This window comes from Symphalangus syndactylus, chromosome 21 (genome assembly GCF_028878055.3).
Source record: "Symphalangus syndactylus isolate Jambi chromosome 21, NHGRI_mSymSyn1-v2.1_pri, whole genome shotgun sequence".
In the NCBI taxonomy this organism is placed as follows: Eukaryota; Metazoa; Chordata; class Mammalia; order Primates; family Hylobatidae; genus Symphalangus; species Symphalangus syndactylus.
The window spans coordinates 37770153-37787492 of NC_072443.2; the positions used below are offsets into that span (position 1 = coordinate 37770153).

General features: G+C 37.8%; 1 protein-coding gene across 3 annotated transcripts in view; it reads left to right on the forward strand.

Moving 5' to 3' along the window:
* Positions 1-17340, forward strand: part of GRAMD1C (GRAM domain containing 1C) — a 72207-nt gene that overhangs the window by 23286 nt on the left and 31581 nt on the right. For all 3 annotated transcript variants that reach the window (XM_055259824.2, XM_055259825.2, XM_055259826.2), the window contains 4 exons: positions 2148-2263; positions 5293-5425; positions 10101-10263; positions 17067-17204. In XM_055259824.2, the coding sequence (XP_055115799.1) occupies positions 2148-2263; positions 5293-5425; positions 10101-10263; positions 17067-17204 (550 nt within the window). The remainder of the gene's footprint in view (positions 1-2147; positions 2264-5292; positions 5426-10100; positions 10264-17066; positions 17205-17340) is intronic.

Genomic DNA, 17340 nt, shown 5'->3' on the forward strand with positions numbered 1-17340 from the left:
TGGAATCCTGGTAATCTGGGCACAGCAGATTGGGAACTAGTGGTCTAAAGTGCAGACATTTTGTTCTTAATATCTTTGAAGGTCTATGAAATGTAATGAAGGTCATCTAGTATAACATAACAAACAAAGATGCCATAGTTACTAGACAGAGAAGAAAAAAGGAAGAAGAAAAAGGAAGTGGTATTTGTTGTAGGGAACATTGGGGAGGAATTCAAGGCATCTGTGTTTTGGCCCCATCAAGTCTATATTTATCTCTACTATTTCTCAACTTAAAATTTTTACTTCGGTTAGGCTGATAGACTACTGACTTCAAAACAAATGTTACTTATGTTCATGTATTTATTCTGTATTTTTAGTTGGTTTCCGTCTCTTCAACTTTTCCCATTTCTCCATTCCCCTATATTCTTCCTTTAGTTCAGCTGAAAACACTCTCCAATGTGAAGCTTTATCTGATCACACTAATCCACAGTCCTATTTCCTTCCTTTAGACGTTCATATCATGTTGACTCTACCAGTACTTTAGTGCATGATCATATTATATCTTGTCATATAACTTAAGAACATCCCATGTCTCTTCAACTATATTATAAGTTGTTTGAGGGCCAGGAGCTTAACTTCTACATTATGTTTTTATGTTTATTCTCCTTAGCATCTAGTGCAGTAATGCACATTTGTTAGGTACTAAATAAATATCTGTTGAATGAATGAGAGAGATTATCTTACTAACAATTGCTTCAAGCATTATGCTACTTCCTTACACCTTGCTTAAGCATGTAATTAACTATCTGTAATGTTTTTAGACATCAGACCATTGGTTATCATAATATTGTTATTTAATTTTATTTTTCAACTGGAGGCCATTATCCTAAATCATAATAATACTGTTTTTGTTTTGCTAGGTAATGTGTGAGTTTGTTGTATTTGATGATTTCAAAATGGATATGCTGCCTACAAAGAAAGAACAAGCTGGACTTTACTAAAGATAAATTGAAGGAAATATTCTGAAGTCCAGACTGTTGCCTTTTATATATTAGGAAAATTAATTTAAAATTTATTGATATATAAGATTTTAAAGTGGTTAAAATATTCAGATACATTATGGATTAAGAGGACAGGTTCTGAGCTGACAGGACTGAACGGTGATTCAGTGGTCATGGTAGACTGGTTAGATTGCAGAACTAAACTGAAGATCAGAGGCTGGGCACCGTGGCTCACATCTATAATACCAGCATTTTGGGAGGCCGAGGAGGGTGGATCACTTGAGGTCAGGAGTTCCAGACCAGCCTGGCCAACATGGTGAAACCCCATCTCTACTAAAAATACAAAAATTAAGTGGGTGTGGTGGTGCACACCTGTAATCCCAGCCACTCGGGAGGCTGAGGTAGGAGAATCGCTTGAACCTGGGAGGTGAAGGTTGCAGTGAGCTGAGATCGCACCACTGCACTCCAGCCTGGGTGGCACAGTGAGACTCCATCTCAAAAACAAGCAAACAAACTGCAGATCAGTAATTACCAGAAAGCATGAACAAATTATTATTATTATTATTAGTTTGAGATGGAGTCTTGCTCTGTCACCCAGGCTGGAGTGCAGTGGCACAATCTTGGCTCACTGCAACCTCCACCTACCAGATTCAATCGATTCTCCTGCCTCAGCCTCCTGAGTAGCTGAGACTATAAGTGTGCACCACCACGCCCAGCCAATTTTTGTATTATTATTTTTTTTTTTAGTGGAGACCAGGTTTCACCATGTTGGCCAGGATGGTCTCGATCTCTTGACCTCGTGATCTGCCCTCCTCAGCCTCCCAAAGTGCTGGGATTACAGGCGTGAGCCACTGCGCCTGGCCTGAACAAATTATTTTACAGAAAGAAAATTTAAAACATTTTTAACTTCCCATTTACAGTAGTTATTATAATATGTACTTTAAAATCATTTTATCTATTCCTTTTGTGAACTCTGTCAGATAGCTTTTATTAACCCATTTTTCTAGGTATGGAAAATGGAGGTACAGAAAGGTCAAATAACTACCAAAGCCACATATCTAGTCTTTGCACAACAGGTCATTTTGACTTCAAAACTCATGTTTTGAATCACTGTGATATTATATTTTACATTTTCCAATGCTCAGTGTAATTTTTCTGTCATTTTAGAGCCTGACTAGACAAGAATTCTGGCAACTGCTCCAGCAGAACTATGGCACTGAGCTAGGTTTAAATGCTGAGGAGATGGAAAACTTGTCACTGTCGATTGAGAATGTGCAGCCAAGGTACAGCAAAATGTTTTGAAATGTCAAAGTTTATCGATTATTAGTCAAAGCAGAATTATTTTACATTAGACTAATTCTGAATTTCTAGTAATTTATCTTTGGCTGCCATTTGCCCCTCTGTTCTCTGTGGTGGAATGGGGTGAAAGGTGGGGACAGAGAATAGTTTGCTAAATAGGTAAAGCACATATGAGATATATAAGGAAATGTTAGCTATGTCACTTAGAGTATACTTATAAAAGTCTGGTTTTAGTAAGCCTGTTTATTAAGGATCTGGAGAAGTACCTAGTGAAATCTCTGAGTTTATAGATGACAGCAAAGTAAATTATACGGTAGGTGTTTTGAAGGATACAATAATATGATTTTTCCTTAGGAATTCCCTAACATAGTGCTTAGCATGTTGTTGGCACTCCATAAATATTGAATACATTAATGGAAGGAGCATATAGCCTATGGTGGAATGCAAATAATTGTAGAACAAGGTAGGTAATGGTAAGAGCCATAACAGAGTAACAGATAATGTGATAAAGAAATTAAGAGTACAGAGGGACTATTTTTGACTGATGAGGATTCATTTAGGAGAGTGGACATTTTTATTAACCTCTACAAGTAAAAGTGCATTATGTCTAATGGAAATTGAGGCTGTTAGCAATAAAAACAATTAAGGAGAATACATTAAAATTCTATAGCAAACATTATGCTGAGTGAAAAAAGCCAGTCACAAAAGGCCATATATTGTATGATTCCATGTATGTGAAGTGGAGTCTAGAATTGGTAAATTTATAGAGACAGAAAGTAGATGGTAGTTGCCAGGAGCTGATAGGAAGGGAGAATGGGGAGTGACTGCAAGTGGGGACAGCGTTTCTTTGTTGGGGTGATGACAATGTTCTACAATTAGTTAGTGGTGATGGTTGCCCAACTCTGTAACCCACTGAACTGTACACTTTACATGAAGTGAATTTTGTGGTATGTGGATTATATCTTAAAAGCTGTTATTTAGAAATTCTATAGCAAATCTTAAAATGGAAATATTTTGAAAGTCTCAATGTATGTGCAGAAATTTTACTCATCTAGGTAATCTACTTATGCTGATCCAATTTATATCTTTTCAGCTTAGCATCAATATTTTATAGGCTTTTTTACATGGTTGTACATGTATATTTTATTAGCTTTCTGTAAAGTTAAAAATTTCCATTGTATTGCTTTCCTTGAGAAGTTTAGTAGCCTCTTGCCAGCTCTGGATTTGGATAGAAAAGCAATTACTCTAATGCAAAGAGCCTTGGATTATGGTAAACAGGATCTGGATCTTAGTTAGGGTCACCAAACAGCCCAGCAACCTCAGGCTGATCTTTTCATTTTTTTGATTCTCAGTTTGCTCGGCTATGAAATGAGACAGCTGAACTAGATTATCTTTCAGGTCCTTGCCAACTTGAAAAGTTTCTAGTCTTTGAGGAAAGAAAGAATATTTTTGACTAGCTGCTGTTTTCTTCTTCTGGTGATTGAATGCTTTCTTTTTTTTTTTTTTTTTTTTTTTTGAGACGGAGTCTCACTCTGTCACCCAGGCTGGAGCGCAGTGGTGCGATCTTGGCTCACTGCAACCTCCACCTCCTGGGTTCAAGCGATTCTCCTGCCTCAGCCTCCTGAGTAGCTGGGATTATGGTGCCCACCACCACGCCTGGCTACGTTTTGTATTTTCAGTAGAGATGGGGTTTTGCCATGTTGATGAGGCTGGTCTTGAACTCCTGACCTTAAGTGATCCCACCTGCCTCGGCCTCCCAAAGTGCTGGGATTACAGGTGTCAGCCACTGTGCCTGGCCTGAATGCTTTCTTTTTTTCTTTTCTTTTCTTTCTTTTCTTTTCTTTTTTTTTTTGGAGATGGAGTCTCACTCTGTCACCAGGCTGGAGTGCAGTGGCGTGATCTTGGCTCACTGCAACCTCTGCCTCCCGGGTTCAAGCAAGTCTCCTGCCTCAGCCTCCCAAGTAGCTGAGACTTCGGGTGTGTGCCACCATGCCCAGCTAATTTTTGCTTTTTTTTTTTTTTTTTTTTAGCCCAGATGGCATTTCACCATGTTGGCCAGGATGGTCTCGATCCCTTGATCTCATGATCAGCCCGCCTTGGCCTCCCAAAGTGTTGAGATTACAGGCGTGAACAATCATGCCCGGCCTGCCTGAATGCTTTCTAAGAAAGTGTGTGGCAGGATCCTCATTCTCTCTTCTACTTCTTTTCCTGTTCTTCAGTCTCTGAAAGAAGCATATCTGTTTCAAACCTTTATTTCCTCAGTTCTTCCATCTTCTTCCTCTTTATTTGCAATCTCTCCTTCTTTCTTCCTCCTCCTTTCCTCTCTATTTTTCCACATCTCACGTCCATCCTGTTGAGCACTGGAAATTAGATCAGTTGTGCTCCCATTGTATTTAATAGGTTTTCCTTTCTTTTTGCTCCTTGAGAAAGGGAAAGCAGATCCCAGGACATTTATTATAGTCTTGGCCATATGATCATTTGACAGCTGTTTCTTAAACCTTGTTCTTAGGGCTGGGAAGAGTGAGGAGGCAGGAGTGGCCAATGGGCTTAGGCTCAGACATCTTGAGCGTCCGCTTCTGGGAGGGCTTCACCATTTCAGCTGAGACTGAGTCAGAAGGAAGGAGATACAAAACTGCCTTCTTGTGCAGTCTAGTATCTAACTCAAACATCTACTCTGTACCTGTCCAAGCTTTGTGGTTGTACACAAATGAAATTTAAAGGAGCAATTTTCATTTGATTAGTTACTGTTACGGCCATTTGTACTTCGTTAACTTTTTAATGTTTTTGAGATTTATAGAATCTCATGTGAGTGTATCTTGTTTTCAGAAATGATATCAACTTGCATGTAATTTAAGAAGATAGCCTTGTTAAAAGTAAACAATTATTTGTTATATTACAGTAATCCATTTATTATCAAACTGTTTTATCATAGGAAATGACCTCAATAAGGAGGCCAAATCATTTATTTGTGTGGAGGTGACCTTATATTTCTATAATGATGTGTTTCTTACAGAAGTCCAGGAAGAAGCAGCTTGGATGACTCTGGGGAGAGAGATGAAAAATTATCCAAGTCAATCAGTTTTACCAGTGAATCAATTAGTCGGGTTTCAGAAACAGAGTCATTCGATGGAAATTCATCAAAAGGAGTTAGTATATGATATCCCTTTTAAAATATATCTGGTACTGTCATGTCCTAATCAGAATACAAGATAAATAAGGATACAGTATACAAAATGTTAAAAATAAGATATCAGGCTCCTACCTTATTTTAGGAAAAAAGTTTAAAGTCTGTTAAGTAGCAGAGATTATGTTGGAAAATATGTGGTTTTGTTCAGAGCTATATAAAAAGCAGAGCTACCAAGCAGTTTTACCTGGGCATCAGTCTGTAGGGGGATAAATATCATTAAAAGAATAATAAGATGGAGAAATTTGTAAGTAGCAGAATTTTCCCCAGGGTAAGTACTGTGTGTGCTGCAAAGAATCTCTTTTCTTTTTTTTTTTCTTTCTTTCACAGAAGGGAACAGCATGGAGAAAGAATCTGTTTTGAAGGGAGAGATGAGCCCCTGAGCAGCATGCTTGAGGAACAATAGCTGCTTTTTAAGCTTTTTAAGCAGGCAGGTCCAGTTAACTACTAGGCATTATACTCAATTACTTAGTTTCTTCCTTTATTTTCTCAAGTATCATTGTAAGCACATCAGTTTTTTGTTTTTAGTTTTTTGGTTTTTTTCGAGACAAGTCTCGCCCTGTTGCCCAGGCTGGAGTGCAATGGCATGATCTCGGGTCACTGTAATCCAATTGCTTGAATTGGGTTCAAACAATTCTCCTGCCTCAGCCTCCCAAGTAGCTGAGATTACACGCACGTGCCACCACGCCTGGGTAATTTTTTGTATCTTTCGTAGAGATGGGGTTTCATCATGTTGGCTAGGCTGGTCTCGAATCCCTGACCTCATGATCCACCCGCCTTGGCCTCTCAAAGTGCTGGGATCACAGGCATGAGCCACCATGCCCGGCCAACACTTCAGTTTTTTATTCCAATGTGCTTCAATCACTTGCAGTCATTATTTGATTCTCAGTTTGCTCCCTCTGCCAATGGGAGCCCCTTCAAGTTGGTTCCTTTGGCCTTTTGAAATGACAAGTATCTTAATGATGTCTTTTCTTTCTGGCGCAACAATATCTTCTAAGCACATTTTGTATGTTTTCTGCCCCAGACCATTTTCTTAATGAGCCATAGATTTTCTTAGTGAAGAATGGTATTTAGAGACCATATTCTGAGTATGAGGAGTGCTCCTATTGCAGAGCTTTTGTTCTGCTGATTGGGGATGCATGTTTGGGGGCAGAGCTGAATTCCTTTATTTAGAGCAGGGCTTTGGCTTCACATCTTACATCTGCCACTTGCTAACTGTATAAGTTAATTACTTAACCTTTTCTCAACTGTAAAGTGAGGATTATACTTTATAAGGTCTTTTTAAATAAGAGTTAAATGAATTAGTATATATGAAAATGCAGTCATGCTCTGTATAATGTTTTGGTCAGTGATGGACTGCATATGTGGTGGTGGTCTCATAACTTTTTTTTTTTGATACAGAGTTTTGCTCTTGTTGCCCAGGCTGGAGTGCAGTGGTGTGATCTCAGCTCACTGCAGCCTCCGCCTCCCGGGTTCAAGCAATTCTCCTGGCTCAGCCTCCTGAGTAGCTGGGATTACAGGCCTCCGTCACTGTGCCTGGCTAATTTTTAATATTTTTAGTAGAGATGGGGTTTCCCATGTTGGCCAGGCTGGTCTTGAACGCCTAAACTCAGGTGATCCACCTGCCTAAGCCTCCCAAAGTGCTGGGATTACAAGTGTGAGCCACTGCGACCAGCCAGTCCCATAACATTTTAAGGGAGCTGAAAAATTCCTTTGCCTAGTGAGGTACCATCATAACATGGTAATGCAATACGTTGCTCACATATTTGTGGTGATGCTGGTGTAAACAAACCTGTGCTGCCAGGCCTATAAAGGTATAGCACATACAATTATATAAGTACATAATACTTGATAATAAAATAATAAATCATGATTTTAGAGTATAGTCTTTCTACTTCTATATACAAAAAAAGAGTTAACTTTGAAACAGCCTCAGCCAGGTCCTTCAGGCTGAATTCCAGAAGAAAATATTGTTATCATAGGAGATGACAGCTCCATGCATGTTATTCTCGCTGAAGACCTTCTAGTGGTACAAAATGTGAAGGTGGAAGCAGTGATATTCATGATTCTGATCCTGTGTAGGCCTAGGCTAACGTGTTTGTGTCTTAATTTTTAACAAAAAAAGTATAAAAATAACAAAATAAGAAAAAATTAAAAATAGAAAAAAGCTTTTAGAATAAGTATATAAAGAAAGAAAATATTTTTGTACAGCTGTCCAGTGTGTTTGTGGTTTAACCTAAGTATTTTTACAAGAGTCAAAAAGTTTTAAAAAATTTCAAAGTTCATAAAATAAAAATGTTACAGTGAGCTAAGCTTAATTTATTATTGAAAAAACAAATTTTTTTTTGTAAATCTATTGTAGCCTAAGTGTACAATGTTTATAAAGTCTGCAGTAGGGTTCAGTAATGTCCCAGGCCTTCACATTCACTCACTACTCACTCACTGACTCACCCAGAACAACAGAACTCAGTCCTGTAAGCTCCATTCATGGTACAAACAGGTGTACCATTTTCTAAATCTTTTGTACCATGTTTTTACTGTACTTTTGCTATGTTTACATATGTTTAGATACACAAGTACTTCCCACTGTGTTACACTGCCTACAGTATTCAGTAGAGTAACATGCTGTCCAGGTTTATAGACCAGGAGCAATAAGCTATACCATATAGCCTAGGTGTGTAGTAAGCTATACCATCTAAATTTGTTAAGTACACTCTATGACATTGGCACAACAGTAAAATCACCTAATGATACATTTCTCGTAATATATCCCTGTCATCAAAGCAATGTATGACTGTACTTAGAATAGTTTCTAGCACACATTAAGTATCCAATAACCATAAGCTGTTATAATTGAAGGTGAATCTGCCTGTGATCAGTAATGATCCTTTTCCAGCCCTCTCCAAGGAACTTCCAGTATCTCCTCTGAGTAAATGTTGGAAAAACATTGAATGAAAAGATATTTATGTGGAAGGCCAGCATGTTATCAACTTGTTTTTACCAGTCATGCATCTACCTTAGCCTGGTTTTGTGTTTTGGGTTTTTTGCAAAACTTATTCATCTAGAGACCCTTAGTGACTTACTACTGGTGCAAGGGAAGTGAATAACTTAATGCTTTAAGATCGATCATACATTCATTGGTGTTCAGTATAGATGTTTTCAGGTTACGAAATACAAGTAGTATAGAAGTTTAGCCCTTTTTTTTTTCTGTTTGCCTTCAAGAGCCATATGATGAGATTCTCAGATATCTACAAGTATCGTATGTCACTTGCTTTGCCTCATTTTCACTTCTAACAAAGTTGGAAATAACAAAAAGTCAAAAATAACTTTTTTCCAAGAAAATATGTTAAGTTATAGAATTAATACTCTTTGTAAAACTTCATGAAATACAGTAGAGTATACAAAGAAAAGTCATCCAGATACCAACCACTGAAAGATAGTGACTCTTACTTTTCCTATAAATATCTATCTGTATTCTTTATAGTAGGAAATAGAACTTAATTTGCAACAAGAGGAGAAGTGTAAGTGTGGAGCTGTAGAGAAATGTACTCTACTTAGCATCTGTTAAGGGGTCCCTGGTTTAGCTAAATAGGCACGTTGCTTTGTAGTGTGGAACTCCCAAATAAATCAAGTCTTGATTTTAGCAATAATCTCTGCTTGAAGAATCAATCTTCTGACTAGGGTAATATAATCCTTTAATAAATTGTGTCCTGGGTCCCAGTTGTTATTCTGCTATCTGGGTGGCCAGTGGAAACCTGTATCCTCCCTGGAGCTGATTCTGCTACTTAGTGCTTCTCAAGGATCTCATGGGACAGGAAGTAAAGTGCTCTCTTTCATCTGTGTACATACAGAAAATGCAAGAAAATATTCTGCTGTATAGTTTATATAGACTTTTTGTACTATTCCACTAAGTCTGATTATAATACAGTACTATTTTACTTGAATACTAACATAGCAATAGCATCATACTTTAATGCCTAACATTAAATTTATTGTAGAGATGACATCTTCTTTATTAAACCATCCCAGAAAGTATAGATAGCATCATATATTAAATACATTTTAATGCCTAATCTCCTAGTCCCTTTGCAGCAAAGCCAATTGTGTTTTTATGAGTTTGCTATGAAATTAATTTGTTTTAATCTTCTCTCTCCCACTGTACTCATATGTGACTTTTATCTCTCCATTTTCTTTCCATTTCCCCGTTAGGTCTTGAGAGATGGGTGAGTTTTCTTCCTTGAGATGATGGGGCAGGCACTGGCTGGGGAAGCTAACTGGGTTTGGTTCTTCTCCCTTGTCTACCCTGAAGAATGGATTGTTCTATTATTTTTGTCGTTTGTCCCCTTTCCCTTCTCCATAAGTGATTTACATGATCGGTGAAGCTCTTTTTATGTGATGTTTTTCATAAACTTGTTTATTATTGTGTAGGATGACTTTAGAATGGTATATATTATTTACTCATATTTTGTGGACTGACATTTAATAGCATTGGAAATGTGATGCAAGTATAACAAACAAAATGCTGTAAATATTCTTCAAAGCGCAATATTTCTAAGTATCTTTAATATTAAAGTTCTCACTGCAAAATCTAAGCTAAATCTGTGTTTTATTTTGAAACTGGATTGTTTACCTTTTAGGGATTAGGCAAAGAGGAGTCCCAAAATGAGAAACAGACCAAAAAGAGTCTCTTACCAACTTTGGAAAAGAAGTTAACTAGAGTGCCATCAAAGTCACTGGACTTGAATAAAAATGAGTATCTTTCTCTGGACAAAAGCAGCACTTCAGATTCTGTTGATGAAGGTAAATAATTTCTTATGAATTTTATTAAAATTTCAGTTATGTCTTTTTATGTTTATCTTTGTAATAGGGGTGTGCAGATTGAGAATTTAGTTTCATTAGACACAGTCTCACCCTATAAAGAACCAAAAAAAGAATGGGAGCTTATAGAAAATAGGAGAAAGAGGCTGTTAAATCTAACGTATCCCACTGTCTTCAGAAGCCTGGAATCTGAAAAGCTTCTTTGCATTTAGCTTCTAAATGTGGTGTTAATAAAAATCTGTATGCCCATTCTATATACCAGGCAGTGTAATATGCTCACACGTCATAGGTAGAGTGACATATTATTTCATTTAGGCTATCCCTCATTTTCCTGGTAGGGAAAATAAGACCTACAGGAGCTAAATCTAAAATCACGCAGCTAGTTAACGATGCAGAACTTGAGTTAATGACCAGGTGACTCCATCCAGTTTTCTTTTTACTTTACTTCAATACTGCCCGAGTTATTTTCTCTTTTCCTCCTTTTAAAAAAAGACGCCTTAGCAAGGTTTTTCTAAACTTGTTTTGTATATAATTATGAAAGCAAGTAGTTATGGCAGGGATGCATTCTCACATGAATATTAATTTAAATTATTGGGTAGCCTCCAAAAGGAGATAAAGAAGATTCTCAAAAATTCTGGAAAGGAAACCTTTCTCTCTGTAAATGATTTCTTAAAAAGTGTACTTATCAATGTTACTCAGAACAATACTCAAATTTCTTTGTGTGAAGATGCAAGCTTTTGACTGTGGTTATATTTCAGCATAACGAGCTCAGTTTTTGAAAGCAAGAGCATGGAAAGTTCATCATAATTGTTCATGACTTTGATTTGTTTTTACTGTAGTCAATTTCCATTTAATTCTAAAAATTTCCATTTGACTTTAATTCACTTTCAGAGGAACATTCTATATTTGAAATTTATTACAAAGATAAATGATAATAATATTCCATATGGCATTAAAAAAAACTTATTTGGCTGGGCACAGTGGCTCACGCCTGTAATCCCACCACTTTGGGAGGCCGAGGCGGGTGGATCACACGGTCAGGAGTTCAAGACTAGTCTGGTCAACGTAGTGAAACCCTGTCTCTACTAAAAATACAAAAAATTAGCCGGGTGTGGTTGTGTGTGCCTGTAATCCCAGCTACTCGGGAGGCTGAGGCAGGAGAATCTCATGCACCCAGGAGGCAGAGGTTGCAGTGAGCCAAGATCGTGCCACTGCACTCCAGCCTGGGTGACAGTGCAAGACTCCATCTCAAAAAACAAAACAAAACAGAAAATTTACTTGGTTTTAGAGGGCCAACAGCGATTAAGCTTAATCCTAATATGATGATAAAGAGAATCATGACCCAAAGGCCTTCTGAATTTCAAGAGTATTATATTCTAGATGTTTTTCACATTTTGTATTGTAATCCATTTTGTTTTGTATTGTAATCCACGTGTACATGGGATCTAGAGTGGGCTCAACAAATAGCAGTCCTTCTTGACCACCCTGGTGGTAACAAAATTGGGAAAGAAAATGAAGAGCAAGTCAGATAGAGGCCAAAATATCACCTTTTATACTAATAGTAACAAAGTCAGCGGATGTGGGTATGTGTGAAAGATAAGTTGGCTGCTGATGGAGCTGAAGTATGAGGTAGACTTACCTATCAATCACAGGCAATGTTCAACCTCCTCCCCAACTGGAGGGACGATCCCCCCTGGAGGAGAACCAGCTTCTGTGGGCACCTAGATAAAGAGAGAAGGACAGAGGTGTGCCAAGCATACCCAGCATACTCCTTCCACATTTTCTAACTGTATTAGTAGCTCAGGCTGCCATAACAAAATACTACAGATTGGGTAGCTTAAACAACAGAAATTTATTTCATATAATTCTGGAGGATAGAAACCCCAGATCAAGGTTTGGCAGAGTTGGTTTCTGGTGAGAGCTGTCTTCCTGGCTTGCCACCTTCTCACTGTGTCCGCACATAGCCTTTCCTTAGCACATGCTCATGGATAGAGGAGCAAAGTGTGAGGGAGGAGCAGAGCAGGGAACAACAGAGACACACACACACACACACACACACACACACACACACACACACACACGAGAGAGAGAGAGAGAGAGCATACATGAGCAAACTCGCTGGTATTTTTTTTTTTTTTCTTTTTGAGACAGAGTCTGGCTCTGTCTCCCAGGCTGGAGTGCAGTGGTGTGATCTTGGCTCACTGCAATCTCTGCCTCCCGGGTTCAAGCGATTCTTGTGCCTCAGCCTCTGGAACACCTGGAGTAGCTGGGATTACAAACATGCACCACCACGCCCAGCTAATTTTTTGTAATTTTAGTAAACAGGGGGTTTCCTCATATTGACCAGGGTGGTCTTGAACTCCTGGCCTCAACTGATCCTTTAGCCTCGGCCTCCCAGAGTGTTTGGTGTCTCTTCTTATAAGGACACTAATTCTACCAGATCTGGGACCCACCTTATTTAACTTAATTCTTTCTTTTTCTTTCCTACCTTCCTTCCTTTCTCCCTTTCTTTCTTTCTTTCTTTCTTTCTTTCTTTCTTTCTTTCTTTCTTTCTTTCTTTCTTTCTTTCTTTCTTTCTTTCTTTTCCTTTCTTTCTTTTCTTTCTCTTTCTCTTTCTTTTCCTTCCTTCCTTCCTTCCTTCCTGCCTAACTTACTTCCCTCCCTCTCTCCCTCCCTTCCTTCCTTCCCTCCCTCCCTCCCTTCCTTCTCTCCCTCCCTCCCTCCCCTCCCTCCCTCCCTTCCTTCCCTCCCTCCTTCCCTCCCTTCCTTCCTTCCTTCCTTTTCTTTCTTTTCTTTCTTTTTTTTGAGATGGTGTCTTGCTCTGTCCCCCAGGCTGGAGTGCAGTGTGGCGATCTCGGCTCACTGCAACCTCCGCCTCCTGGGTTCACACCATTCTCTTGCCTCAGCCTCCCGAGTAGCTGGGACTACAGGTGCCCACCACCATGCCCAGCTAATTTTTTGTATTTTTAGTAGAGATGGAGTTTCACCATGTTAGCCAGGATGGTCTTGATCTCCTGACCTCGTGATCAGCCCGCCTCGGCCTCCCAAAGTGCTGGGACTACAGGCAAGAGCACCTGGCCAATTAACTTAATTACTTTCTTTAGAGGCCCCATATACAAATACAGCCACACCAGGAGTTAGGGCTTTAACAGAATAATTTGCAGCGAGACAAACATTCAGTCCATAACAATAATCTACTTCCTATGGTTAGAGTGAGTTAAAGGGGTAGAGAGAAGCTGGGAATTACCCTAATTGGGCACCTTTAACTCAGAAGGGTTGAAGAAGAGACATCTCCACTGCATTATATATAATACCCAGCACACAATAATATTGTGTTAGTCAGTGTGAGCCCATTTCCCAACCATTTTATGTAGATGTAAGTTTACTATATTAATGTGTTTTCCTTAATATAAAATTTAATTTTTTAAAACGTATTTTAAAAACTTACAAAATATAGATTGTGTGTGTTATACTGCTTTTAGGTTTGAGAAAGATAAAAGATTTTGGTTTTTCTTGGTTAAGCACGGTGGTCATGCCCGTAATCCCAGTACTTGGAGAGGCCAAGGTGGGAGGATTGCTTGGGCCAGGAGTTTGAGACCAGTCTGGGCAAGACTCACCTCTACAAAAAACAGAAAATTATCTGGGCATGGTGGTGCCTGCCTGTAGTCCTACGTGGGAGGCTGAAGCAGGAGCATCACTTGAGCCCCAGGAGGTCAAGGCTGCAGTGAGCTATGATCACACCATTGCACTCTAGCCTGGGCGACAAAAGAGCCAGATCCTAGCTCTTCAAAAAATAAAAAATAAAAAATAAAAACAAGATTTAATACTTTTTATGTTTCAGTTTTGAGGATAGATGTTATAGACACTATGATTGTGTTACTTTCTTGTAACCATCAATAGGAGAGAGAAAGGGAAAGACAGAGAAAGAAAAAGCAAAAAATGTAATAAAAGTAGTTGTTTAAAGGAAAATTTAGTACAAGTTACTTGAGGCTTGTTGTCATACTTATTAAGTAGGCATTTTAAGGACTCTTTTTCTTAAAATTGTAAGATCCTTGCCATTGAAGTCAGTTTAGTGGGAGACGTTTGGAAAGATGAAGGGTAGCATAGCGACTGCTTTATTAGTGTCCTTACCATTCTTGCTTTAGTATGCAGCTGGGCATGGATTAGTCGTACAGTTTACATGAATTTAGGACTTTAGGAAGATCTACTCTGGCCCCCAGTGGCCAAATAGGTAAGTAGCACCAAAACCAGGATTTTTGTTTTCTCTTTCTCACCTGCTTCTTTTGTAAGAATGGTCCTTCCAAAGTAGTTTCAGCTGGATGTGGTGGCTGGCGCTTATAATCCCAGCATTTTGGAAGGCTGAGCCAGGTGGGTCACCTGAGGTCAAGAGTTCGAGACCAGTCTGGCCAATGTGATGAAAGCCTATCTCTACTAAAAATACAAAAATTAGCCGGGTGTGGTGGCACACACTTTTAATGCCAAGAGTGAGACTCTGTCTCCAAAAAAAAAAAAAAAAAAAAAAAAAAGAATCCTATAAAAGTAACTTATAAGTTGCATAAAGATAACAATAAAACGGATAAAAATTGTACATATCTAGAAATAAAGAATAATAGTGTATAGATTCATTATTGCACATGAGCTCTGATCACACTTTGCTCCTTGCAAAGGCAGTTTGGCTTTATAGCAGTAAGAAGGTATATGTAACATTCAGACCTCTGCTTGGGGAGTTTTATTTAAAGTGTCTGGTGATTTTTTTCTTATTAGATTATCATTAGATAACAAATCAAGTGCTCCTACTGGTTTCCCTAAGCACATTCCAAAATCTTGGACTTGTCATATGTATTAAATGGGTAAAATAATGAATCTGTTTTTTTACTTTTTTAAAGTTGTGAAGTTATGAAGACGGTTGAAGTCAATGAACTGAAGTGACAATTGAAAAGGTCACAAAAAGTAAACCATCCCAGGAGATTGGTGATGTGTGTGTGGGTTTAGAGGGAGTGAGGGAGATTGCAGATCACTTTAAACCAAACATCATTTTATTTAGTGATAGTATGTTGATCTACTATAGTGAGCAGGAGAAAGATAACAAGTCAATAAATCAATAAAAGTATAACTACAAGTCAGGATAGGTTCTGTGAAGGAAATGAACAAGATCAACAGAATCACCTTTAGTTGTTTTCTTCCTTTGTGAATATTTGAATTATTTTTACAGTGAACATATAATAATTCTATGTCAGAAAAAGCTGTTTCCCAGGCCTAATTGGAAAGTTACCTCACAAAGCTTAGCAAAATTGCCTAGTTTTATGATTCATTTCTACGCTGAAGGAGCCATTATTTGAAATTGCAGTAAATAATTTTTGCCTACATAGAGTATTGTTGAAGGGAGAAGCAAATCAATATCTATCTGATATCCATAAGCCCTTTATGCCTCCATCAAAATAGGGAGACACCAATCATTCAATGAGGGATAAATAGCAGTAGCTGGGGATGAAGCCAGAGCTAGAAGAGTTTTTCTGATCCATAGACTATTGCCCTTTGATTTAACCTGACTAATATTGACAGATGCTTTACCCAGATCATTCTTAGAGCTTGATTTCTGAAACATGGGGAGCTTTTGTAGCAATTTTTATTCTGTATCGACGGGGCATCATCCTTGGTCCTGAAATCATTTCAGGACCAATCCTGGTCCTGAAATCATTACAATTTCATATTGGATTGCTTTATGTTACTTGCTCTATTATGCCAGGCTTCTGTTCCTAGGTTTTTTTTTTCTTTTCTTTTCTGTTTGGTTCTTCTAAGTTAAATTCCATCTGGAGGTATAAAATAGATGTTAAGTTTGTGTGCTCTGGAGCTGGAGAGGGTTCAAATTCCAGGTCAGTCACTCACTAGCCATGGAGCCTCGGCAATTATTTCTGTGATTCTGTTTCCTCATCTGGAAATAATGATGATAATACCACTTAGCTCATAGCATTGCATTGAGAATAAGATGAGTCAATACTTGTAAGGTATGTAGCACAATGTCTAACATACAGTAAGCACTATGTGAGTATGGGCTATTTTATATAATATTTCCAGGGCATATGAGAATAGGTGAGCAAGATATTGCTTCTTCATTTGTCACTAGTAGTTTTCAACATCATTATGATTATCAAATTCCCAGAAAAAATGTAATATTTCATTGGGCATTATTTAGCTTTGATGAATACTTTTCAGAAGGATTTCTTAGTTCTTTTAATGTGTGGTGTTGCAAATAGGTTGTGATTACAGTCATTCTTGTCTTTGGGTAGTGAACATTAAGTCAAGTTGAAACATTATTCAGGCTGATAAGCTAAGTGTAGCAGATATTATAGTCATTGATAAATTAATATTTACTGAGTAAATATTAGAGGTAGAAGTTGCTAATTTCTATGTTAGATACTATCTTATGTGTCTCTATATTGTCCTTGTCCCTTTTGAAATATTATTTTGAGTGACATATTATGGCCGTTTGATATCATTCAAGTTAAATATTTCTGTATCTTTTGAGTTTTGACAGTTGAAATATTGATTATATGTAGTTTAGTTAACTATATATTGTTATGCATAGTTATAGGTCATACATATGTATATATTTAATTCCGATTTGGAGTTTTAATAGTGTCCTGGAATGTTCTCCTCATTGTAATCATATTTAAAAATGATTTTATGCACAAAATAAAAAAAGAAAACCCCACAAAACCCTCTAAAGCCTTAAAATAATCTTTCTTTGATTTATTCTCTTTTGGTGTGTGTTTCTGTTTTTCCAGAAAATGTTCCTGAGAAAGATCTTCATGGAAGACTTTTTATCAACCGTATTTTTCATATCAGTGCTGACAGAATGTTTGAATTGCTCTTTACCAGTTCACGCTTTATGCAGAAATTTGCCAGTTCTAGAAATATAATAGGTTAGTCCTTGTGTTCTTACCTAATGATAAATTTGGGAGAATGCTATTATTCTTAGAAGGTTGAGCATACATAAACTGATTTATGTTGTGAGGAGGAAGAATTAGACATGCTTTGATTTTATTTTGACAGTATATA